The sequence below is a fragment of the Hipposideros armiger genome, unplaced genomic scaffold (assembly GCF_001890085.2).
Source record: "Hipposideros armiger isolate ML-2016 unplaced genomic scaffold, ASM189008v1 scaffold_549, whole genome shotgun sequence".
NCBI classification, from domain to species: Eukaryota; Metazoa; Chordata; class Mammalia; order Chiroptera; family Hipposideridae; genus Hipposideros; species Hipposideros armiger.
In genome coordinates, this window is record NW_017731899.1 from 904,027 (window position 1) to 930,179 (window position 26,153).

At 43.3% G+C, this 26,153-nt stretch overlaps 2 protein-coding genes across 3 annotated transcripts in view; both read right to left on the reverse strand.

Moving 5' to 3' along the window:
- Positions 1-9,318: 9,318 nt before the first annotated feature.
- On the reverse strand, positions 9,319-20,149 carry BUB3 (BUB3 mitotic checkpoint protein). Of its 2 annotated transcripts, XM_019669156.1 has the most exons (8): positions 19,929-20,149; positions 19,268-19,462; positions 18,717-18,786; positions 16,445-16,596; positions 13,797-13,955; positions 12,316-12,493; positions 11,844-12,060; positions 9,319-9,662 (listed from the first exon to the last, which is right to left on the reverse strand). In XM_019669156.1, exons 2-8 carry the CDS (start codon positions 19,460-19,462, stop codon positions 9,653-9,655), a joined length of 981 nt encoding a protein of 326 aa, XP_019524701.1. In that variant the 5' UTR covers positions 19,929-20,149; the 3' UTR covers positions 9,319-9,652. The 2 variants fall into 2 exon arrangements, with proteins under 2 accessions (XP_019524701.1, XP_019524702.1); XM_019669157.1 differs by lacking the exon at positions 19,929-20,149 and having other exon boundaries at positions 19,268-19,464.
- Positions 20,150-23,766: 3,617 nt separating this feature from the next.
- Positions 23,767-26,153, reverse strand: part of HMX2 (H6 family homeobox 2) — an 8,448-nt gene continuing 6,061 nt past the window's right edge. Inside the window, exons 2-3 of the mRNA XM_019669158.1 lie at positions 25,795-26,063; positions 23,767-24,884 (exon numbers count right to left, since the gene is read on the reverse strand). Coding sequence (XP_019524703.1) covers positions 24,331-24,884; positions 25,795-26,062 — 822 coding nt within the window. The 5' untranslated portion in view covers position 26,063 and the 3' untranslated portion in view covers positions 23,767-24,330. The remainder of the gene's footprint in view (positions 24,885-25,794; positions 26,064-26,153) is intronic.

Below are 26,153 nucleotides of genomic sequence, written 5' to 3' on the forward strand. Positions count from 1 at the left end.
GAGAGGGAGGAGGAGGAAGGTAAGCAGGGAGAAGGGAAGAGTACAGCGGAAGATAAATTGAGGAAATTGTTGGGGGATAAATTGGGGCATGACATATCAATGGATCAACTTAAACATTCTCCATGCTTCTCCTTCAACCTATAGCAAAGTGGGTGCCCATGGCTGCCATCCTGGTTTTAAAAAAACCATGGCCTATGGAGGGAAATGTAAACTCTTAGATAGGTCAAGCAAACTCTTGCACCATGAAATACACCCACCCTTCTAGGTAGTCATTCGTACAGCATACATAGATTTATTGAGCACCTACTCTGGTTTAGCTAGGCACTGTAGGAAAAATGAAAATCAGGACACAGTGCCTGCCTGGGATGAACCTACCAGAGTCTGGAACTTAGTATGGGTCGATAACTATTTATATAAAATACGAATGAATGAATGGCAGGAAAATAATACATGTCATCAACTATGTAAAGAAATAAAACAGTGTAGTGGGTTAAGTGCTCAGGCTCTGGAGTTAGGCTGGGGATGAATCCAGGTCCTACAGTTACAAGCACACCTTGGAGATACTGTGAACTCGGTTCCAGATGACAGCAACAAAGCGAGTATCACAATAAAGTAAGATGCAATGTTTTTGCTGGTGGAGGGTCTTGCGCTCAATTTGTAAAAAACGCAACATCTGTGGATATAAAGCGAGGTGTGATAAAACAATGTATGCCTGTAGTAGCTGTGTGACCTGGAGGGTGTTACTTCACCTCTGTGGCTTTGGTTTCCTCATCTGTAAAATGGGCCAATAATATCACCCTCATTGGTTTATTGTGAGAGGGAGCACTATGCAAGGAAACACATGATCCAGTGTCCTTTAGGGGGGATGATAAAGCCATTCAAGGACTCTGATCAGGAAGAGGTACAACACTTCAGTTTTTCTTATTCCAACCCTTCATCTATTCAGATACTTAAGAAACTTAAGTCCATACTTGTAGAAACTGGGAGCCTTTGCCTTTCAAAGGCAAAGTGCCAGTGGGTGTGGACACCCAGCATGGGGAGGGGCCTCAGAGGCTACCAGAAAAAGCTGGAGCCTCAGGTCCCGCTGGCACCACAGAGCACCCAGCTCGGCGGGCCAGCCCTCCATCTCCTGACAACTAGCCCAAAGTTGCTATCACTATTCCACATTTTCCCAAGAAATCTTATTTCAAGGTAGAAATTTTGCTTCAAAAACAAGTAAGCTCACATCTCCCTCTTCAACATTACTAGATTTGGAAAATCTAGACACCATCCAAATAACTTTACTGATATGCATTTTTTTTTTCAATCCCATGGTGCCCCAAACACTTGCTATCTTCTGAAACTCCACAGGTATGTTCTCCTACACCTGAGCTGGGCCCCAGTCGGGATGAGAACATCTCCTAAGCTGCTGTCTGGCAGAATCCCTCCGTAATGCATGGGTTTTGTGTTTTCATGTACTGGAATGTGCTATTTCACTGTGCCCTTAAAAGGCCCAATTATTTCATGGCATAACGCCTACCAGATCAGATATCATGTTTGGTCTTTTGGGTCTGCAACAGGATTTGTCCATTGCCATTTCAAAAATCTACCAATGGCCCTATTTTCCAAAGTCAACTTTTGCACAAGTGCCTTTTATCATCTGCCTATTGATTGAAGGAAAGAAGGGAGGGAGGGAGGAAGAAGGAAGTGAGAGAGGAACAGAGAGGGGGAAAAAATAAAGGACTATTTGAATTAACAGATCTGTATGATTAGCTGTAAGCAGTGGACAAGAGAAGATGGTGTGCCATCATAACATTCTGCCTGGCAGGGGCTTCTGACCCTGAGGGTTATGAGGCTGTCATGAAAGAACCCTGATATTTTTTCCAGCAACCAGGTGGCAGTGATGGATGACTCCATTAGAAGAACGGCCATGATTCCATGTTTTCTATGAGGCCCTCACAGTCAATAAGAGGCCAGGTTTTAAGAAACCTTTTAGATCTCAGTTCTCTGGATGGCCAAGGAGTTGGTATACCCCTCATTCACCAAGTTTTCTGATGTAAGTCAGAGGAGACTAGTTTCAAATCAATTTCTCCAGTTTCCAATTCCTGACCTTTATCTATATATCTGGAGGGCTAATAAAAACAATGGTGACTCTGCTTCTCCCCAAAACAATGACAATTCCACCCTCAGATATTATAGCCTTAGCCTCTGGCATAGCTGTCATCCTTCCAATGTGTCCACCTCCCTCTCTTGCCAAATGCTTCTCTTGAGTTGCCAAAAAGTGAGAACCTTTTACAGGCATTTTTTGTCCCTCTAATTCCCAGGCAACAATTAGATGCTCAAGGCAACTATTATTAAAAATAACTTTCTCTAACTTTTCTTCTCATCCACTCCACTAACCTCTAATCAGAGAGAAATCAGTTGAGATTAAAAAGATGAAATTGATCAAGAATGCGGGCAAGAGGTCTAGACACTAGCCAAGAGAGGAAACAGGCTTAATTCTCTCTTCTGGGTTCTATTCATTTTGGGTCAATAAGAAAACCTTTGCTGAAATTTTGACTAGTGGCCAAATTTAAAAATTGGCCTTGATAACCCAATTTAAATTGCAAATTTAAATTTCAGGTTAGTCCTACAGTTTCCTCATTAATCCCAAGGGGCCAGTTTCTCTGCATGTTTCCACAGGTTTATCCCCCATCACCAGCTTCAAGGGCATGGGTGAATCAAGCTGTTTCACTGTTTTCAGCCATAAAGTGTATCTTTGGAAATGTTAACTGTGCCCAGCCTCAGTGATGCAGGTGGCTATTCGTGTTGCCAGCCACAAGTCCTGTTAGATGCACAGATCAAAGAATATCACTGTTATGAACAACGCTGAATCACCCTTCAGGCTTAAATATATTCCCTCTGATCTTTTTTCTCCTAAGTCAGTTTGTCACAAATGCTCGGTTAGTAGAGTCCAAATAAATGAGATTTCTCTTACTCTTCAACAGCTTCAGATCCGAGTCAAAAACAAAACCCTGGACAATGACTGGCAGTATAAGCACAGATGTTTTGGGATGGTACATTAACAGGACAAGTTCTATTTTCGTAAGGAGCAGAGAAAGCCTAGCTGCCCAACTGTCAATGAGCAGTGCCCGTTCCAGACTTCCGCTGGTGTCTGAGGTCAACGTCCACCTGAGGAACAGCAGCGACAAAGGGCAACGTGTCCAGAGCCTCACTCACATATTTGTCCTCCACCTCCATGACCACCTTTAAGTCAGTCACACACGGAAAGCTGTGCTTCTCCATCATGTCACCAGCAACCCTGATAAACTAACAGTGAACCCAGCAGGACAGCCACTTCTGTATCCGAAGCTTGATGAAGGCATGCACAGCCACTGTTCCAAGCAAGGGGGTTTCTTTAAGCGGAGAATGCTAATAACTGACTCCCATGTTAAGTTGTGAAATGATGAAAGAATTGAAGGATTTCTGCCAGGCGATTCAATAGGGATGTTAGGTCTTCCCGGCTGAGGAGACAGGGGTAATATAACACCGCAGACAAATCACCTGGGCTATTTAAGAATACATGGCTGGTGCTAAGAAAATCTTCAAGAGCCAAGTATTTTGAGAATTATAAAGTGATGTTATAACAAGGTCAGGAGTCCAGGAACACAGGTTTTTAAATTACTGCAATAGCCTATAACAGAGTCCTATAAAGGGTATGAAAGGTACTTCGTTACAACACTGGAAAAGCAAGCGTAGGTGCTTCTGAGACCAGTAGGTAAAATCCGTGCAGCTTTCTCAGGTTTGTGTTAACTGCACAGAGTTGGCTAGGATGGTCAGAGGTGAAAGGATATTTCTTGGGAAATTAGTTAATGAAATAAACCACTGGGAATGAGCCTTCCAATTCCTTCAGTCTAACACCCTGCTACATTAACTCTCAAACGTAAAGCATTTCTTTTTCCATCTCTCTAGTAAAGCCAGGTGATTTAGAAACTCATACAACCTGTGGTATACTGTACTCACGGAAAGCAAAACAAAATAAAACCAATTGCTTTTCATTTAAAGTAAGTTCTGAAAGCCAGTTGCCAAATCATGAGTTACATTAAGCAGGCAGGCTAACTCATGCCACGTTCCCCCAATTACAGCTCTAAATCACAGAGCAGTCTAGTTTTTACCTTCAGATTTCTTTCCATCAGGATACAAAAGACTTCTCAACTAAGAAGCCAATGTCCCATGACAACCCCGGAACAAGTTTTGTGGGTATCCTTCGAAAACGAAAGCATTGTTGCAACACACCACTGATGAAAGGAACAGTGCCTTTGTACTCAGTGGTCCAGCTGTAATTTGTCGTCAGCGGGCACGGTCACGTTCATTTCTTACTGTTAGTTCCACAGCAACAGAACCAGGTGCCATTTTTAAAGGAAACTGCTATAACTAGTCCTAATGGCTTAAATCAGTACCTTCCCAAGAGCAAGAGGACCCAGAGACATTTCCAAAACTGAGGTGGGGAAGTCCAAGGGGAGAACCATGAAACTGGAGTTACGGCTTGCTTCCTGGATGACAAACGGGATGTTTTATTTTTCACACACCTAATCTATTGGGTACTATTAACACACTCACGTTTCCTTAGGGGAAAGAACAAGTTCTGTTAGATTATGCAGTTTTCACCCTTGAAGACAACACGTCAGAGAACCACTGCCCCTCCTTTTGTAATGATGGCTGATCATAGTTCGAGAAAGTGGGGCGCTCAGCTCAGCCACTCCACTGTACAACCCTGGGGCTGCTTAGCTGTTTCTCTACAAATGATGCTGTCCATAGCTTTGTCCCTTTTTCTACATCTTAACCACACTTGATGTTGAATCAGGGGTTCATTCCAGGATAGAAATACACCATTTATGCAAATTTCTTATAATATGGATACCACATGAGCATAAGGGCATAAATGAGCACAACACTTAATGGAAAATGGGAATGGGGTGAGAGGGGTACAACTGAAGCTTCAAGTATGTGCAGTTTTATTTTAAAACAGATGAATACAGCAAAATATTAACATTTTAAAATCTGGATGGTGGGATTATGGGTGTGATTCTTTGAGATTTTCTGAATGTTTGAAAGTTCATACATGTTTTTTAAAAGACAAATATACTGGCAAATTTAAAAACCAGGAATCCCATGGATATCTGAGAACCACAACCTGAAAAGTCAGCTAGTAACAGGGAGCAATGGATTATTTCTCATCCAAACAGAGGAAGGCTTTGCTCTTCACTGACTGTCTGGCACACCCTAATGAACACTCCCTATACTCATTTTTAACTCCAGGAGTTAGGCAGTATCCTTATTTTACAGATAAGGAAACTGAGGCTCAGAAAGCAACCTGGCCAGTGACACAATGAATTAAGGAGCAGTTGGGATTCAAAGCCATGTTCAAAGGCTGAACTCACCATGCTGCCCTACCTGATAAACGAGCACATGCATTTCCAGTGACGGACCACACAGGTGAGGGAGCCCTTCACAGGGTCTTGCCAGACTCATTCCTCTGTAAGGTACTACCACAATGTTCTCAAACAGGGGCTTTCTGTCACACTGCTTTTCCGGGCACACAGGTTGTCATCACACCTGCATTAACCAGTTATGTCAGCTTAAATATAAGAACAATCACCAAACGTTAACTGTCCTCTTCGCTGACTGGCTAGTGGAAGTGACGACCACAAGCCAGCCAAGCATGTGAAAGCCAAAGGTCACGCTATGGCAGCATTTGTCACTGTTGTAATTGTCGGTATGGTCATCACTCCCTGCCACACTCCCTGCCCGACTGGAAACCAGTGAGGGGAGGGACTTGATTCTACTCAGCATTCGAGCCCCAGCACCTAGCAGTGCTGAGCATTCAGCAGACACTAAATATTTGTTCAAATAGTCAAATACCAGGTAGCTATTAAAAATAAGGCAAAAAATAAATTGTGGGAGAATTTTCCTAACACATTATGTATACAAAGCAGGATTCTTATATACGACCCAAGTTTATAAAATGATATATACTAACTGGCCTCCCAGTGCTGCTTAGCAGCATCTTAGCCATAGGGAAGTGGGCACCTGCTGCCTCTCCCGGGAACAGCAGGAAGAGTAAGAGCCCAGCCTCAATGAGAAGCAGCTCCTTTACAAACTGTCGCCAGCCATCTGGAGTACTTGCCCATGTGACACTGGAGGTCCAAATGTGAAGTCCCCGTCACTGAACTCCCCAGGGCCAGACTCCTCTTAGCCACTATCACAGGATCTCTTGTATCCAGGTTTCAGGAGCTATAGGGGGTGACCAGCCACCCATTACTCCAAAGTACACCTACGAGGCTCCCCGCCCTCCAAAGTCAAGGTTATGAAGCCACATGGCCTGTGCCACACACCACCTCAAATAAAATCTTCAAATCTTCACCCACTCATTTTCACATGATGTGGTTAAAGAACTTTTATTCATGGAGAAATATGCACAGAAAATTCTGAAGGATGGATATACACCAAAATGTTACCTCCTACTGTCGAAATGTGTGATGATGTAATTCCTTTTTTGCATGCTATTATCTAAATTTTTCTACAATGAACATATTACTTCTGTGAGTTATTAAATGCTTGCAGAATGAATTAACAAAGGTCCAGTGCACCGACATTGAAAATTATTTTGAAAAAGGAACTGTCTCTGCCATTGAGTAACATCAAAGTAGCCCAGCGTTCCTGCATGGGAGTAGACCAACGATGTGGTCCCTGCTCTTGACAGTGTAGTGGGGAGCAAGGCGTGCACATCCAAAAATGTGCAGTCTCCTCCCACTGAGATCTAGCTTTATCTGACCAGAATCCTTTGCCACTGAAAAGGTCTAAGTGCATAGCAAAACGCTAGGAAACAATTGAACAAATAACCAAGGCAAAACATTGCAGGGCTTGAATGGTAAGGTAAACCGGGCAGTCTGGCCTTGACCTTCTAACAGGGCTTGGATTCCCCCAGAGCAAAGGAGAGACTGCTAACAGGGCTATAAGTTTCTACCCAGTGGAAGGAAGCCAATCTCATACTGCTGCTACTAGGAGATACTCGTCCAACTGTTATAATTCCCAGCCAAGGTCAGTCCCACCCCCATTCTTCTGAGAGCAATTTGACAGACAGCAGTCCCTTCCTGGTGATCTGCAGCCCTCAGAAGCAGCTTACCTTCTTAAGACCTGACTAAAGGGCTACTATCAATCAGCAAAGGTGGACACTGGGGGGCCCAAGCACAGCATGGTAAGAAGAGCAAGAGTTTCTTTTTTAGTCTCGTGTGGTATAAAGCAGTTTGTTCAAATGCCAAGGCATTTGTTATAAAATCAGTTCGGGGGGCCATAATCAGCATTTCTTTTTAAAAAGAAAAAGGCAAACGGATGCATCACATGTACAAAAGACAAGTAATGTTTTATAAAACTTTTCTGTTACACATACTGCATTGACCTGTGTGTTCTAGGCGGTAGTTCATATTATTTCATACTTGGCTCATAGCTAAAACGTTTGCAAGTCACTGCTACAGAAGACAAGAGGCCTTAGGGCAGACTGGAGGCTGCCACACGGCCCCGGTGGGTGGGGGAGCATGGAAGGCGGTGGGATAGCAGCAGTAGAAAGAAAAGAAAGATAAACTGAAGAAATACATAAAAAGGGAAGAAAATCTGGATACAGGAAACCAATAAAAACGAAAAGACATTACACCTGGGTCATTAGGGCAAAGGTGGCTACAACCATAAACAGACACACTGTGAAGGAAAGCTGCTCAAGAGGTCTGCAAGGGAGGCAAGGAGGCACGGGGTGTGATCAAACAATATGGTGAATGTTTAAATCAAATTTATTACAGTAAGACACACTGCCGTTAAGCCCCCTCAGAATACTCCCCCTCGCTTCAAACACACTTATCGCCGCATTCTTGCCACTTTCTGAAGTAGCTCTGGAAGTCCTCTTTCATGTCTTTAGTTGCACCACCATGGCTGCTTCAATGTCCTGAATCATTTTGACTTTGGGGAAGAGCCAGATCTGGTGAATAAGGCAGATGAGGACACACCGTAATGTTTTTGACAGAAATTGCCATATACCAGAAGCCATGTGTGACACGGAGCATTGTCCCGATGGAGGATGATTTACACACATTTTAAAACACACTTTCTCTCAACTGTAACTCACACCTGACTGACTGCACCGAACAGGTTGAAACTTGTCACAGTTACTAAGGTTGGATGCGCCACTTCCCGTAGAAGATCCCGGCCTTTCCGTTGGATGGCACTTGGCAGCAGAATTCACCGTATTTTGTGATCACACGGAAAGGCTCCCTGTCACACATCGCTTCTGGTACAGCAATTTCTGTCAAATAAAAACATTACGGTGTGTCCTCATCCACCTTATTCACTGGATCTGGCACCATGACTTCTGGCTCTTCCCCGAAGTCAAAATAACCATGAAAGGTCAACGTTTTGAATCGATTCAGGACATCAAGACAGCCATGACAGCACAACTGAAGACACTCATGAAAGAGGACTTTCAGAACTGCTTCAGAAAGTGGCAGGAACAATGGGATAAGTGTGTTCAAAGTGAGGGGGATTAATGGCAATGTTGTCTTTTACTGTAATAAAATTTTTTTTTTTATTTAAACATTCACCATGTGTTTTGATTACACCTCATATTTAGGGTAAGACACATTTGGTTTTAAGAGACAAGAGGACATCCAGGTGTAACTACGAAAAAAAGCTCTCCCACACCACAAGCTCAAAAACAGGTCCCTAACGTTGCTTTAATTTAGTCACCTTTTATGACACCATATTAATTCTTTCAGTTAATCATTTCAAATTTACGTTCTGTCCTCAACCAAGTGGTTATGACTTTAAAAGGCACATAATCACACTAGAAAACCAATACCATCAGTTAGTCCCTGGCTATTACAGTATTCACCATCCTAAGGGCTTCACTGAGATTGAGCATTTAATGGATAAGTACAGATAGGCCTGTCATTCGGTTCTGTGTGCGCACCATGGCTGCCACAGCACAGGGAAGCACGGGCTATGTGAGACCTACTGCACCAGCACTGCGGGGAGCGAATCATGCCAAAGGGCACCCACAGTCTGCGCCCATCCTATAAAGCTGCACCGCTGGTTCAAGGGTCCTGCTGATTCAGCAAGAGAGCACGAGGGAAATGGCAGAACTCCAACAGATCACTTTATCCAGGACTGAATCCCAATGTACATCAGAATAGACATAATGAAACAAGGCAGCGTGGACCTAAAGGTAAAATGTCATCCCCACCAGGCCCCTGATGAAGGGAGCTCCGCTCTGCAGAAGCCTTTTCACAAAGTAAATTACATTAATTACCAACATTTAAGTGTCCTGAATCTCTGATTTATTAGACAGCATGAAAATAACAGGTTTGGATTATTTTACAAAAAGGGATCAAACTGCTCAGAAACAGCAACTGTGCTTGCAGGAGAAAAACAATTCTTCTGACTACTGCACAAGGACACCAGACTCCATCCTACACAAAGTCAGCACGAAAGGTGGCAGGCAAGTTTTTTTTGTCAGACAGAAAACAGAGAAATCCACATACTAAGTAACGTCCACAACGACTCTAACACATCCCTTAGGGGAAAAGCACGAATTTGTAGGAAGGAAAAAAACAAAGCTTTCCGTAGAGAAACCACTTTCATGAGGCGATTAGGTGGACCTGCAATGAAGAAAACAGATGGGTTCAGACTTACACTAAGTTCTCACAAAATTTTTAATAAAAATAAGACTTTTCTCTGTATCAAAAGAATTTTTGAAAAATACATCATAGATAAAATAAATTTCAGTAAAGGTCCAAGTACCATTCAGAAACATACATTTGCATATAAGTAAAACAAGAAGTATGACAATAAAAATACTATTTGGAACCACCTAGAATAAGCCAAGCTAAGTTCGTGTTCTGCTTCAGGCACTGCATTGAAATGAATCTCATTCTCACTGTAATTTTTTTCTTTTTAACCTTAATCACCAGCGGCTGGGCAACTGAAATGGACATGAGAACTATATAAATGTCAGAGAAATATGTAAACCTCATTAATGTTTCCAAAAATTCATTTAGAGATAGAAACAGGTCCAAATAGATGCCTGTCTAAATGTACTGCAATTACGTTACAATTATTTTTCCAAATACACAGATATGCTCTGTCTTTTCTCAGTTCATTACTGACTCAAACAATTTGCCCTTCTGGGATCAATTGTTTGCTAATAAATAATTGTTTACAGTCCCAAAATGATGTTAGGAGGTTTTCTTATTAGTTTTCCTTCTGCACCCTAATAAGATTGAAAACTAGCTGATTCCCAAGAGTCTAACCTTAACCTCGCTTTGTTTAACAGCCCAGGAAATGATGAACCATCTGCTTCAGAAAATAATGGAAGGCCAAGAGGAAATATTGTTTAATTGTAGATTAACCTCCTCATGAGGCAGTCTGAAGCAGCTTTAGAATGAGCAACTATAACCAGCAAAAGAAACAAATGGTTCAAGAGTCTTTTGCTCTACCATTTAAGGTCCAGAAAAAATGCAAAGGGATTTTATTACCTATATTTATTTACAAACATTTATTTCCACAATGGAAAACAAAATCATCAAGGTCAAAACTGGTTCTCAAAAGTGCAGTCACTTCCCTCCAGTTTTGTTTGCCCGAATAGCTTTAATGAAGCAAACCATCAAGTGTTCGTTTAAAACAAAACAAAAAAATAAGTAAACACCTCTTTTCCATTATTTTCAGATTCTTACAATACTAAAATATTTCCCCTGGTTTCTTTGTTAATAGTAATAAATCCATCATTAAGGAGTACAAATTCTTTTATTATCAACATGGCATTTAAGTAAATGAAACCTTGTCAAGTACATGGTGACCTACAAGTTCAAAAGAAAAAAAGAACAGCATGAGATCAAAATGGCCAGCCAGGACAAGAGATACAAAAGTGAGAGAGTAAATGCAAACACAGCTCTTTATCCAACAGGCTTCACATGCTTAGTCTTTTCTAAAGTCAAACCTATGAAAGTATACATGATATTTAGTATTTACTATACTGCCCTCTCTCAGGGATTCAATCAATTCAGCAAGGGTGCTATACCATTTTAATTCAGAAAAATATGGCATTCCTCAAAACATTCAGTTATTCCATAAATATTTATTGAGGACTTCCTGCCAGGGCCTGGGTAGAGGAGGACAAGGAACAAGACAAGACAGCTGAGGTGGGTATGTTTATGGTTTAACAAGTGTCTATCCATTTTCCTTTAAGCCTGGTACAGGTAATTAAGAGCTTTGCCCTGTTGGTACCAAAAAATGTAAATGGTTCCTCTCTGTCAATAGTTAACACCAAGAGCCAAGAACATCTACAAAAATTTCAAAACTAAGGAAATTTGCTATTCCAGGCAAGGCCATATTGCTCTGGGTTCCCAATAAGACCTGAAGGTCATTCACTTTGTGTAAATATTAAAGAAACAACCTCTGTGGAGAGGAAAGATTTTTGGAAGTTCAAATTCTTAAATATCTTAAATAGAATTTGCTTAAATAAATTATTCTTGAATTCCTCAACTTAATTTCGAAGTCATGAGCTAGTAATAACTCCAGAGATTCAAATAATAGTGCCTATTCAAGAAGAATGAGAGTTTGACATTCTTCTCTACAAAACAACTAGGCACAATTTTATCCATCAGACGTCTATCAACCTACGGATATTGAAAGCTTGGGAGAACAAGATAAAATCAACTCCAACCCTACAGTCAGCTGTAATATCGAGCAGGCATCAACAATGCTATTCATGAATTTAGAAAAATTAATAAATCCTGGGTTGAATGCAAGAAAAGGCTCAAATACAGGTGAAGCATACTCACTTGGGTTTTGTTTCTGCATCTGTCACTTGGCGAATGAAGATACCATCTTCAGGATGTTCCGTGTCATCCATTTCATACATATATGATGATGCTATTGCAAGTGTAGTCCCATCGTTACTGAAGGCAAGTGATGCGATACTGGTGGGGTACCGATGGAACTGGCACAATCGCTTTTTGTTAAATGGATCCCAAATATTTACAAATCCATCAGAACCACCTGCAAGTAATTTTGAGAGAGTTAAAGTGGTTCTTAAAAACAGATACAAAAAACCATTAACTAACAGTTCATTTTTAAGGTCACAGAAGTTAACTTTTCCTGAGGTGTACTGTACCAGATTTTTTCCTCCGTAAGTACCATAAAAAGCAAGCACAATTAAAAAAAAACAATCTGCCTAAGAATGAATGATTAGTGTTCAACAGCAAAATGGTGCTATCTTAATGATTAGATACAGGTTAGCATGCCATACGTTACCTGTGGCAAATGTGTTGTGGATGTTGTGAAACGAAATCGCATTGACTGGGTAAATCTGCTCAATGTTATTTTCTTTTAGTCTGTGACACTTGAAGGCATACTTCTTCTTCTGAACCTCAGGGCTTGGGTCCAAGTACTCAACCGCCACTCGGCCTTCAATAGAGCTTAATACATAACCCTGCCAAGAGGGAGCCAGAAGGCCAAAAATGGTGAATCCAGCTTCCAAAAATAAGGCACTAATTTCCAAATTCAACCCATACTAAAGAAAGACAATTACTTCAAAAACGAAAAACAAGCATGGCCAGGTTTTAACCAAGTGCTTAAGCTGTACTAACATAGTCATGACGATTCCAAAAGTTTAAGAACATTAATACTTGTTTAATTTAAAAAAAAAAAAAAGACTATCATCACTTGCTTTTCTTATGTCAAAGAGATAAGATAAATATGAAATCTATATTTTATTTCTTTTTAATTCTTCAGAGTATGAAAAAGATTTATTCCTGAAAAACTACTTACGGAACAAAAAAAAAATCTTATAAACTTCCAATATAAATTGGAAATATATTCTGACAAAAAATTTTAGATATAAGACATAAAGTATTTATAAATGCAAACATATTTTAATCGTGTATTTAAATCTCTAAAGTTGCAATAAACTGCAATTCCTTATCATGGAAATTTACCATACTCTGAAAAAAACTGTGATCACCATTTGAGGTACCAGCCTTTAAAGATAAAGGGCCAAGAGAATAACTGACATAATTGCTTCAAGCTCCATAATCACTAAAAGACAGCCATAAGATTCCAAGATAGCTGTTATTTTTCATGACTTTTCCTCCTGCATAACTCCTAGATAGCAGCTGACCACACCACCCCTTCGAATGTTAAGCATTTGCTGGGAGAAGGGGCTCACTATTAAACAGGGTAAGCTCATTTAGCAATGATGATGGAAGGATGACCTACCCTGTACATCAAGAGTTGGCCATTATGTGAAGGGCACTGCCTCTCTAACCTCAGTGGCATTCTTTAAAAAAAAAAAACAATCCAAGTTCTGCTGTTAAACTGGCTAAAGAACTGTATTAGTACTGGAGTTAAAAAAAAAAAGAGGACCGCAAATTCCAGATTCAAATTTGAATTCACTGGTTTGTAAACTGACACATCTGCAAAACTGTCCTTGATTACTGTATGTCTGTCAAGCATCCTGGACCAGGATTCACAAGGAATCAGAAGACCTCTACTCAAACCACTGCAGATTACGCAGCCTCTATGAACATCAAGGGCGTCTCTAAAATTGGGTTAACACACTACCTTTTAACACAAGGATGTTGAAAACATACTTAACAGCAAATTCTAAATCACTACTCAAAAAAAGGGGGGGAGGGGGACAAAGTTTTTAAAAGGCAGTGACCAAAATCATGATTATATAAGATCAGATTAATTTCAAATTCCAAAAAGTAGGGGCAGGGGTGCGGGAGCCACACCTGCTTGTTTGGAAAGGCCCGTATGCAGCGAGTCTGGTACTTGAGACTGGACTCCCGGCGCTGCTGCACATAGCCCATGTTCCGCAGGTCCCACACCAGCACCCTGCGGCCCGCGGTGCCCACAATCAGCCGGTCTCCAGACACTGAGAGGGTATATACCTTTCAAGAAAGACCAAAACTTGTAAAAATCATCTACTTGCCCGAAAATGGCATTTTTGCCCTCAAATAAAGTCCACTAATCATAAAACCATAAAAAGGTTAGTTGATCAGGTTTGATCTCAAACATAGGTGCCGAATTTCAAGTACTATAGTTATACAAACCAAATAATTCACACAAAATAATAAACCCAAGATATTCTTAATACTTAACCAAGTACCACATAATATACATTCTAATTTTGTAAAGACACTTTTGAAGACATAATTCTCTTCATTACCAAAATAAAGTAAGTTATTGAACAATTTTTCCAGCCTTGCTTCAGTTAGGGGCAATAAAAAAGTGGAATAAAAATACTCAAAAAGGAGACAATAAAGCCATAAAACAATTCAAGATACCTTTCAAGGGGTCTCTGGCTTTTCACAAAAAAATCATTTTCAAGGTTATTTTTCTATGACCACCTTTTGGAATGAGATTTCATGCTGTAACTAAAAATCTTGACTTTCCCACCTTTCCAGGAAGAGTGAGGGAAGCCATCATTAATTAGCTGCTTTGGTAGCATACAAACTCCAAAATTAAAAGACAAGGATGGTGGTCTGGCATATGACAAAGCAAATTCTTATGCCCTGAAGTCATGCGAAAGCACTATAAGATAGAGTTCATCCTTGAGGAAAATTTAAAAAGCATGTCTCCCATAAAAGTATCTATTTTTTCCTTCATAATACCTTTTCTTCTATATTAAAACAATTTCCACAAAAAATTCCTTTATAATAAATCACAGAATTCCTACACGCAAGCTTTAAAGTGGTTCCTTTCAAATATGTTATTCGGAGATTAAATAGAGATAGCAAATTCCAGAAAATGTGTAAAATGTATTTTCTTGATCATGTTAAATCTTTTTTAATCTAGACTTCAGATACCTAACTGTTGCTCTGATTACTACTTTCAATGAATAAGCAACTCTAATCTGATTTAATATTTTAAAACCTGAAGAATCATTATAAAAAAATGAAGAGGCTCCATAACATGGTAATGACATCTCTTCAACATTCAGTAATTAAACCATATGATTAGTAATCACTAATTTAAGTGTTAACTACATATCACCAGCCAAATAAAACCAAGTTAGGTTTAACAATGTAACACCCGATAATCTCCACAATCTGGCCTTAAAATTCAACAACTATTTTGACCAAGAGAAAAACAAGGAATTAAAGAGATTCAAAACAGATTTAATATAGGCATACTTAAATAAGAAAAATATAAGGTTTACCACAGTTCATTCAGAAAACAAAATATTTGTAGAAAAACAGAAATTAACCTAAGACACATGAAACACCAAACTTAAAAAACACAAAATCTAGAAAGAAATCGATTCATCAGTATAATCAGATTGGGAATTTTATCTTAAATCTTTATACAGGTGACACAGAAGCTTCTAATAGTGCTTTCTATCCCCATTGATCGTAAATCAAATGAAACCACTGTCATGCTACTGACTAGGTATATACATTTATCAAAGAAAGTATTAAAAAAAGTGACATAATGAACCTTGCTGAACCAATAAGCAGCTTGATTCAGTGTGGCTGTCTATTATATGATATTCTGTCAGCAATTTATCACAGCTCTTAACATGTTACATACAACCATAAATCAAAACTAGAAACAATGCAATTATTTTATTCTGAACAAAGGTCTTGCCAGGAGTAGATTCGACTGTGATGTGACAAAAATAATGGCTCTTTGGATGCACTACAGTATATAATGATGGCTAACAGAACTGAATAGTATATTTACACTGGGAAAATAGACTTAAGTGAAGGATACTTTTAAACTGCTAAAACAATCCATCTTTAAAATTAACTACCACCTAAAAGTCTGATGAGGATACAGCAAGAATGCAATTACATTTTCATTGTACAGATCAAAAAGTTAGAATACACAAAGATTCAGTTTTAAGAAGCTGCGTTCACTAGAGCCCTCAAACTGTATCTGTCAGTATTAAAAATAAATAAATAAATAAATAAATGGTAAAAGCCAGGGAATATGAGCCAACTTTCTCCTTAAACTTGAAATGACCCATTTCACCCTCTTAACAGTAAACTCAAATGAAACCTCAGGTCGTAAGTGAGAATGAGTGATGCTTCATCCCACTTTCTGGTTTGGGCAGGTCAAACCCAATTTAACATAATCGAACAGTCTTTCCTAAATGACTTCTCTAAAAAAAGCACTGAGTTGCTTCTCAGGCCTGGGATTTAAAGCATTAAAAATACATGAAAATTTATTTTTTAAGCTAGTGGCTCACCAGTACAAACTTGACAACTGACAGCAAAAAGTTGAACAAAATTTCCCTTTGCATCTAAATATTTCTAGGTATTTGGGTTTGTAAAATTAACTCGTCAAGTCTTAACCTCTATATTCAACACCACATTCATCAGAAATGCACCACATCACCCCAAGGACCATAATTCCCGTCATAAACACAGCCTACCTTTTCAGGCTGAGAGAAGGTCCCAGCATTACAAGGAGTTCTGGGATCCCACAATTTAACTGTCTGATCCCAACTCCCAGTAACCATCACATTCACTTCTGGACAGTATTCAACACATCGGATAGGGGCATCATGGGTCCCAACAAGATTTTCTATAGGAAACAAACAAACAAACAACACTTAGTTTTACTACATCTAAACAAAGATTCCTCAAGTGAACAAAAGAAAGAAATGTGCATTCAACTATTATGAATCCACTCCCAACTCTATAGAAATATCTGTACACAGAAAAATTTCTCCTTGACTACAAGTCATCCCTTCTGCTCTGTTCACTGTACAGTGCACAGTGTGATTCACTGGCACAGTACATATCCAAGGCTGACTTGAATTTCAGGTTACATTCAAACGATGGCATATCTGTTACTTTCCTCACTTGATTCTGGATTCCTTTAACTCAGTAACCTTGTTTAACTCTGTAGTTCTATCTAGTGCAGGTTCTGATACATGGCAGGTATACTCAATGCCTGTTGAATGAACAAATGAGTGGATAACTCTGGTCTGGCTCTGGATAAAGCTTACCAAGTTAAGCCAATGCTTTTAAGAAACGTATTTAAATGGTAAAAAGATTATCTGAGATCTGGGAATGAGGAAGGCAGGGAGTCTTATGATTAATAAATCCGCTTGGTTTTCATGGGTCAAATTCCCAATAACAATTTCTGTCTTAATTTCAACTCTTCACTATCTCATTCATTCATTCAACTAACATCTACTAAATGTCTACTATGTGCCAGAATCCATGCCAAATACTAAGGATACAGCAAAAAACATGTGTGGTCTTGACCCTCAAACAGGAACATTACCTATTTAAACAAGAAAAGTATCTCGTGAAGTTCAGCAATGACCTTCAGAAAATAAACAGCTAATCCCCCTAACTATGGTCTTTAGCATCAAAAATCTTTGTTTGCTTTTCAGTGTTTTTTTTTCCTCCTAAGTTTTTGAACAAGTAGGACCTAAACCTGCAGGCTAAATTATGTAGATTAAGCTGCTAACAAACAAAACTGGACATCTGCAGTTTTAAGTGACACGACAAAGTGACTTTTCTGCAAAAGCCTCTTCTGATTGGGTTATTTTGACAAAATATTGTACCCATCCTCCCAGTGTCCAACGCATTCTCTCTAGTTACATCTCTGTGCCTTACCATCTCCTTCAAGTACATCTAAGTGTAACGTATGCAAATTTAAATAATAATAAAAAAAACCAGCTCCCCTAGAGTTCTGTGCATTTGGGTTCCATTACAATCTTTGCTCTGCTCCAAAGTCACAATAAAAATTTGGGTGTATGGCAGAGAGAGACAAATACCACATTATCTCATTTGTATGTGGACTCTATAAAGAACAAAGTAAACAAAGGGAAAAAATAAAAACAGAAACAGACTCACAAATACACATAACAAACTGATGGTTACCAGTTGGGAGGAGGGTTGGGGGACAGAGTGAAAAAGGAGAAGGGATTAAGAACAAATTAGTAGTTAAAAAATAGTCAAAGGGATGTAAACTACACCATAGGGAATAGAGTCCACAATATTATGTATAAGTATGTATAATGCCAGGTGGGTACTAGACTTATCGGGGGATCACTTCATAAATTGCATAAATGTCTAACTACCATGCTGTACATCTGCAATTAATATAAAATAATACTGAATGCCAACTATAACTGAAAAATAATTGGGGGTGTTTGGGCCTCTAAGAAATTACTAACTAAAAGAAAATGTGTCATCTTGTTATTCATTCAACTGAAGCATATTCTATGCTAAATAATGATACAAACAGGATTAATATAGTGCCTGAGCACGATTGACTATTTTATATTAAATTTTCTTAAAACCCGTCTTCCTTCAGTCTACACTAAACTGGTTTCTGAAGAGAACTCTGAAACATTAGCCCTGTCCTGGAAACCCTAACGAAAAGCAGACCAACTCCAAGTCCAGTCTGCTTCTGAGAAGGGAAAGGTCAAAGACTTAAGTGCCCCTTCATGTAAACACTTGAGATGAAGACCAGAATTCCCTTTACTGAAAAAATACATGCACGCTGCTTTGTGATCAGTGACTTAACGGTTATCATTTAAACAAAAAATTCCTAACAAGTCATTTTTTGCTGCTATCTAAGAAACTCAGGAATTAAGCAATTCAGAAACCACTCTTCCTAAATAAACCCTTATGCTCTAGCACACGGGCTGAGAAAAACCACCTGGTGAGAGGTGGCCACGTTACCTTGATCAGTGTTCAAATCATGCATTTTCAACTGATGATCTAATCCCCCACTCCAGGCATGCGTGGGATCCTGCAAAATACAAGGTTCAAGTCATTTGAGAAACTCTGAACCGAGTTTTAGAAAGTTCCAAAATTCCTGCTTCTACAGCCAACCGTTCGGGATGGTGCACACGGGGCTCAACTCCTCACTGTGAACAACACAACACAAAGCACACAAAAAAGAATAAAGCCCATCCGCGGTCACAGAAACGACGGCCGGGGAGTTCCGGAAGAACGGCCCCCCCACGGGCTGGAGCGTCCACAGCCATTCCCACCTACTAATCCACAGGCCTCCTGCTACAAAGACAGCCCGTGTTGACTGTCTGGCTGCAGAGTTCTTCCATTACAAGCGTTTTTCCGGCGCCTGCGCGTCCCCAGCGCCCACCACCAGCACCCAGGCTCAAGGCGAACGCTCGAGAAAACGTTAACGAGCTGCCCAAACAGCTGCACCGACCCGAGCCTCTGCCCAGCCCTGGAGGGGGGGCGCCGCGACCCCCGGCGAGGACACCCACGTAGAAGGCGCAGTCCAGCACCGCGCCGCTGTGCTGGTACTTGAGCCGCATGGAGTTGGCCGGCACATCGTAGAGGCGCACCGACGTGTCCCAGGACGACACCAGCAGGAACTGAGAGGTGTTGGGGCTGAACTTCACCGAGGAGATGCCGTCTTCCGGCGGCTGGTTCAGCTTGAACTCGTTAGAACCGGTCATCTACGGAACAAGCGCCCAGTCAGAGACACCCCGCCCCCGCCCCCACCCCAAGGGTGCGGGGTCGGCGGGCAGCGGTGGGAGCCCCACCAGGCAAGGACCTAGAAAACGTGACGACGGGGTCTCTGCGCCTGCGCAAAGCCTGCGCGCCCGCCATGGTCGGGACTCGCCTTCTCCCCCAAGATAGGGATTCGGTCCCTATGTCCCCCATCCCCTCCGCCCCTGAGACGCCCCAACCCGCCTGGCCCGCCCCTCCGCACCCCTATCTCCAGCCGCCCTCAGCCTGGCCCGCCGCATCCCTCCCCTCTGCGGGCTCCTCCATCTCGGCCCTTCCCCCCGGCCCCGGATGCTCCTAAAACAAAAGCGATGGAAGTGAAACGCATTCCCTGCGGACAGTTCCGCCAGCTCCGGACCGGGGACTGGCTGCCCGGAGAGCCCGCTTCTGCGCCCAGTCGCCTCTCCCCGCTACCTTGAGTTCCCCTCAGAATCAAGTTCGCAAACGCTCGCCGCCGACTAGCTTTCCTCAGAGCACTCGCGGGCGTGACGAAAGGGGCAGAGAGGAAGATCCAGTGAATGCCTGCCATTGGCTGATTTCAAACGCCGACGTCTCACTCTAGGCTTCCGATTGGTCCGCTCCAAGGCCCGCGTCGGTCAACCCAGTCATCCTCTTCCGGCTCAAAGGCAAACCGCGGCTATTCCGATCACGTGGTCTCGCTTTACCTCATGGCTGAGGCATCCCGGCTCAAACTAGATGAGTGAAAACTACAACTCCCAAGGAGCATCGCGCCAAGATTGTGCTCACGCCCTCTGCCCGTGTGCAGCACGCTGGGAAATGTAGTCTTCCTGAGGCCTACGCCCTGCCTGTCCTCTGAATAGTAGGCGGGAAAGATGCTTTTTCAGTTCCACCCTTGGCGCTTCGCGGTCTGGGTTAATCTCGCATACACAAGAACCCCATTCTGGTCAATACATCTATAGAGTTAAATTATTCTGTCACTGGACATACGTACGCCTATGAAGTTAACCAAAAGTTGGAGCGGTGAAGGACATATTTACTCTAATTGCATTATTTTGCCCTGAGTTTTCTCATTTTCCTGGAGTTTCCACATAGGAACCAGGGTCTCATATTTCCCATTGTCTTAAGACCTGCTGATCTCATAGAAACTCATCTTTATTTATACTAGGCTTTATCTCTTAATTCCATCTTTCCACATTTATTAAGGGCCTACTGTGTGTGCCAGGCCTGGTGAGAGATTAGAAAGATGCATTAACCAAACCAGTCCTTGCTCTGGAGGAACTTCCTGTCCGGATGTGTGGACAGGCTGGAAAACAATTTGCAATGTGTTAAAGCTCAAAAGCTTCTTTTAGACACATGTTTAAATAGGGTCCTAAAATGACAGCTCCAAGCTTCTTCCTGTCCACCCCTCCCACACCCCAACAACTCCCTAGAGTTGCATGCTCAGTTTGCTCCATTTTCTGTTTCTAGAATTCTCCACAAATAGGAGAATTAAGAAGGTTGTTTCCATAATAAGAAATGATTTGGTCTCCATGAAAGAAAAAGCAATGCTTAATTTATAACTAGAATGCTGTGACTCAGTTACTCTTGAATATCAAAAATTCAGTGAAAATTTTCAGTGTAATCGATGTAATCTTTTTCACTGTCTTTTGAGAAAAAATATTTTATTATGTGACTTTGAAGTGAGAGGAAATTGTTGAGGTTGAAGTGTTTTAACTTCTAAGGTACATTAATAGAGAAGAAAAGTTTGGTCTTTCTGCATTCACATACGCTGAACTGGGTGCATATCTTTTTATAATTCTTGACACAATAAACTCACACCACCACCCTTCTTTCCACTGTACTGATGTTATCACTGCTAAAAGAACAGATTCTTGCCCTCACGTCTCATCAGTCCTCATACTTGGTTCTCTGTCTCTTCTCTTTCAACAAGGTAATGGTGAGGTTAAGAATTTTAAAATGCAGTGCCTTGTCTCCATTCTAACTTTAGTTAAATAATTTTATCTCCAAATAATTTTATTTGGCTCCTTCTCCCAGTTGTTTATTTAATTCTATTAGTGTTTCCAGATTCTGAGCATGAATTATCCACTAATAAAATCTAAGTGTATTTCATTATCCAGTGTGTGTATAATTCAGGTCCCTCTAGGCAGGCAGTTGCAGCCGGACTCGATTTGAGTTTTAAGAAACGTCAATCTTTTAAATCCAGTTTAGAACCTGAAAGAAGGCTGATTATTTTGCTGATTATTCAAATGAATTGATAGTCTTGAGATAGGAAATATGGCCACAATGGAGTCTTGAACAACATTTTACATTCAAAAGTAAAGCCATGCGTGTGTGTGTGTGTGTGTGTGTGTGTGTGTGTGTGTGTGTGTGTGTTTTAATGCTTAGTTGCCTGTAAGAAGAGGAATTCCTAGAAACTACACTCTTGGATCACCTTTGACTGCTAATTTCTGGATTAGTAAAAAAAGTGAAATACCCACGATATGACAAACTGGAAAAGGGTCATCCCTAAAATCTTAAGGGCAAGATTTTGCCATTAAGTGACTACAGTGGCTAGATGAAATCACTTCCTGTAAGAAAAGTCATCCTGAAGAGGATATGGTGACCCAGTACTTTTAAAACCGTGATCTCTTGAGAAAAAACAATCTACTGAAATGCAGACAAAAAATGATATGGGTGGAATATTCCTATACAAGTAGTTCCTTGAAAGCAATTTGTTATTTCTGCATGGAATATGCAAGTAGCAAGTTTAGAGGTAAAGAAGAATTTAAAGTGGGTCATCTGGAAAGAGACAAGCTCATCGAAATAAAATATGTGTACCAAATAAATCAGAAAAAATGGATCCAGTGTCACTTTTATTTTCTCACTCTGAATATTCAACATTTAGCATAGCTCTCTGCAAGTACTAGGACCTAGTAAATATTTATTGAATTGAACTCAGTTGAAATGAAATACATGCAACTGAACTAACAGCATTCACAGATGTATTCTTGGGTAACATTCTTCTGATGTCAACTTGAAATAAATTGTGATTTATATGAAATCTAACGTGAGAAGATAAAAATATGGCCTCAAAATGAACAACAGACTAAGCATTTGAAACAGAATATTGCGGGTCACATGGACGGTTTACAGATATCTTGCATACTTTCACAAAATGCAGATAATTTCGCTCGAAGAGACAAGTCTACCACACAAATGTTCCCCCACACAAATGTTCCCCCTTCGAGAGGATGAAATCCGGCCTCTGCGCTGCGCACTCCCGGCACTTTTACACTGACTGTTGGGGGCTGGGGGCTCGAGGCCGCAGGCAGGAGGACCCGGGAGCTCGTCCCACGTGACACCAAACCCTCCCTCGGCCTTCTCTAAACTCAGGCTTCCTTTTCTTACGTTTTACAAGGAACAGGTGGCTGCGGTCTAACTTTGCTAGACTCTGGGATTTGCATAACACTTGCGCGGTTCTTCTGTCAGTGCCGCTCCCTCCCAGGCGGAGCGCGAACCTCGGGTGTTGGGGCGCGGAAGTTCATTGGCGCCCAGGCAGCGCACCACCGTCCCCTTCAGCGCGAGCGGGCACGTGCTTGCCTGTGCTCCGGCCATTTAGCCACGTACTACGCAAACTATAAACAACAACAACAACAAAAGAGTGTAGGGAGGCGCCTTTGCCTCTTGCGCTTTCTTTGCCTAGTTTCCAGCCTCAGGTCCCTCCTCTGCCGAAGTGCCGCCTTTCTGCGCCCAGGTCTCGCGCGGCGCGGAACGCACAACTGTGCCGCCCGCGGAAGAACTGTGCGCGGTTGCAAGCCTGTCGCGCCTGACTGCGGGACGAGCAAAGCGAGCTCTTTACCTGGTCCAGGCAGCGCCGCCCTACTTGGCCTGCGCCCTCGGAGAGGCTCGTAACAACGGTTGAGCCACGTTACACGACGCCCTGCTGCGGCCAAACCCGAAGCGATCCAGGCTCTGGGAAGGTGCTCGCTCCAGGGAGGCATTCGCTTCTGCCTGCCCGCCTCTGTCCTTTTCGGCGCAGGCTCAGGAGCTGGTTTCGGCCGGCGTGAGCCTCAGCCAGCTCCCAGACTAGGCTCCAGGGAGTGGAAGGGAGTGGAAAGGAGTGCGGCTCCAACCCACTTGCTGCCTAGGCAGCGCCAGCGTTCCAACCTTTAACCCCTGACCCTGGCCCCACCCTCTACATGGGGAGAGCCAGCCCTCCTCTAACGCACACCCACAAGTCCCTCCACCCAAAAGTGAGAAAACCTTCCACGCGTCAGCACGCCGGGCAATAAATGCCACCAAAGTTAGCAACGATGTTTAAAATGTTTTATTTTTTTCCTCTTTAAAAATATTTACAGATCTGACATCTCTCTCTTTCTCCCCTACCCATCCTCGGGATAAGGGAAACGAAAAGAGGCGTTAAGATAATTGTCCAAAAAGCAAGCCCTCAAGGGCTGGGGTGGCCGGCCGTGTGTGCATGTACATATATACAGGTGTATATATGGGGAGAGGATTGTAACTGTTTTTGTTGGTGTTTTTCTGATTTTTTTACCTACCAATTAACGTCCATCTGGTCGAAACTCCCTTTCCCACTACCACCCGAGAATATCCCCTCCAAAGTGGTTTTCAAAGCATACTGGTTGTTTTGGGTAGAAAGCTGGAGATCTGGCTTGAGGAATGCCGATAAGTGCCCAAAACAATCAAAACAAAAAGTAGGGCAGAGGCCATAAATAAGAGATAATGAATACACATGGTGTATTTCTTAATATTTCTGGCAACACGCCGCCGCGCTCCGGAGCGCTGGGAGTGGGGCAGCCCGCGCCAGGCTCCCGGGCCGCGGGGAGGAGTGCCGGGCGGCGCGGGGCCGGCGGGCGGGTCAGTAGTCGAGCTTGTTGTAGAGGTTGTAGAGAGGTAAGGCCGAGAGGTTGCTGCCCGGGTAATAGAGCGGCGCCGGGAAGGCGAGGGAGCGCGGTACCGGCACGCGCAGCAGTGAGCTGTCCCGGAACACAAGCGGCATTCCCACTAGAGTCTGCGCCGATGCGTGCGCCATGTTGGCCGCCTCCAGCTCGGCGGAGAGCTGCCGCTTCCACTTGTTGCGGCGGTTCTGGAACCAAGTCTTCACCTGGGTCTCAGTGAGCTGCAGGCTGGAGGCGAGGCAGGCACGCTCCGAGCTGCTCAGGTAGCGCTTCATGTCGAAGGTGGACTCGAGCTGGTACACCTGACTGCGAGAGAAGACCGTGCGCGTCTTCTTCTTGGCTGCGCCCGCCTGCCGCTCCGCGCCGCCGTCCCGCGGCCGCTCTGGCCCCGGAGATGGCGAGCCCGTGGGCAGTAGCCTCTCTTTCTCTTCTTTAAAGTCCGGGTGCGAAGGAGAGAGGAAAGGCGTGCGTTCAGAGCTCGCAGGCCCTGTGCCTCCGCTGCCCTTGGGGGTACCTGGGGAGTGAAAACAGACAGAGAGGCCATGGAGTTGGGGAGCCTCAGAGGCTCCAGCTCTGGCCGGCAGGCGGCCGCAGCCTTGGTCCCATCTTTCTTGGTCCCAACCCCTTCCTCTTCTGGAACCCAAAGCCCAGAACCCCGGCCTTTAAAAAGCAACAGGAGAGGGACCCAGCTACTTCGAGTATGGGGGTCTCTGTGCTCCCAGCTTTAGGGAAGGACATGTGGCAATAGGGGGGAGGAGGTCTGGAGGTGGAACATCAGCACCATTTTAAAAGGTGATTTTGCCTTATAATAACTGAGCTGGAAGAGTTCCCTGAGCTTTATAGGGTGGCATCATTTCACAGGCCGTTTGTTCGGAAATCATGCTAAGGACTAACACGGGGCTCCCCTTCGTCAGATGTTGTAAAGAGGAACCATCTCTGAAAGGCACCATTGTCAATCATCTTGGAGTGCTAATCATTCCGAGAAGGAGGAGGAGAGAGGGAGAGACTGAGAGACAGAGACAATGAGAGGGGTTGCGGAGAAGACACCGAAAGAGGTTGCGGTAGAGACAGATGCACCGCTCAGCCCCGACTTCCAGACCTCATGTTCGGAAAGTATCAGATGTGCATAAGGGATGTTGAGGGCAGAGCCGTGTGTGCGGCCTGCCCTGTGCCCAACCCGCTCTGGTACTCTCTCCCCTAACCCAGCCTTCCCCAAGCCCGCGCCACTCAAGGTCTGCGTTCCCGGTCTCCTCCCGAGCGCCCGCCTGGCCGAGGAGGCAGCACCGCACGCGCGTCCCCTCCCCTAGGACGCGGACCCCGGGCTGCCGCAGCTCTGGCCGAGGGGGGCCCGCGCGAGAGCTCCGGCACAGGTTCCCTCCCCTAGAGCTTGTTCGCGGCCGACCGGGCGGCGTTGCGATCCTTACCCAGGCAAGGAAAGGGGATGGGGGGGTGGTGCTTGGGGCCGGGCTCCTTGGGGCCGTGCGGGTCTGGGCAGAAGCAAGCGGATGCCTTCCAGCCGTCGTCCGGCTCCTCCTCCTCCGAGGACACGGACAGGCTGCGCTTCCTAGCTGGCCAGCCGGCGGGCTCTCGTGGCGCCTCCGAGGGGCCCCCGCCCAGGATAGACTGAATGGTGAAGCTGGAGACGCCGCCGGCCGCCGGACACCCCTTGCCCGCATCTTCCTTGCTGCCCATCCTGGGTTCATAAGAAATCGGAGGAAACCAAGAACTCCCTTTAGAGACGATCTGGGTGGAAGGTGGTGCAGGCAGGCAGGCAGGCGGGGGG

Bases quoted from the DNA above. Each gene is read 5' to 3' on its own strand.
- BUB3 (XM_019669156.1), bottom strand. From the start codon at position 19,462: ATGACCGGTTCTAACGAGTTCAAGCTGAACCAGCCGCCGGAAGACGGC. The intron at 18,787-19,267 runs GTGGGTGTCCTC...TGTATTTTGCAG, and splicing joins TGCTGGACTGCGCCTTCTAC to GATCCCACGCATGCCTGGAG. The intron at 13,956-16,444 runs GTAGGCTGTGTT...CTTTCTTGAAAG, and splicing joins CCTTCTCTCAGCCTGAAAAG to GTATATACCCTCTCAGTGTC.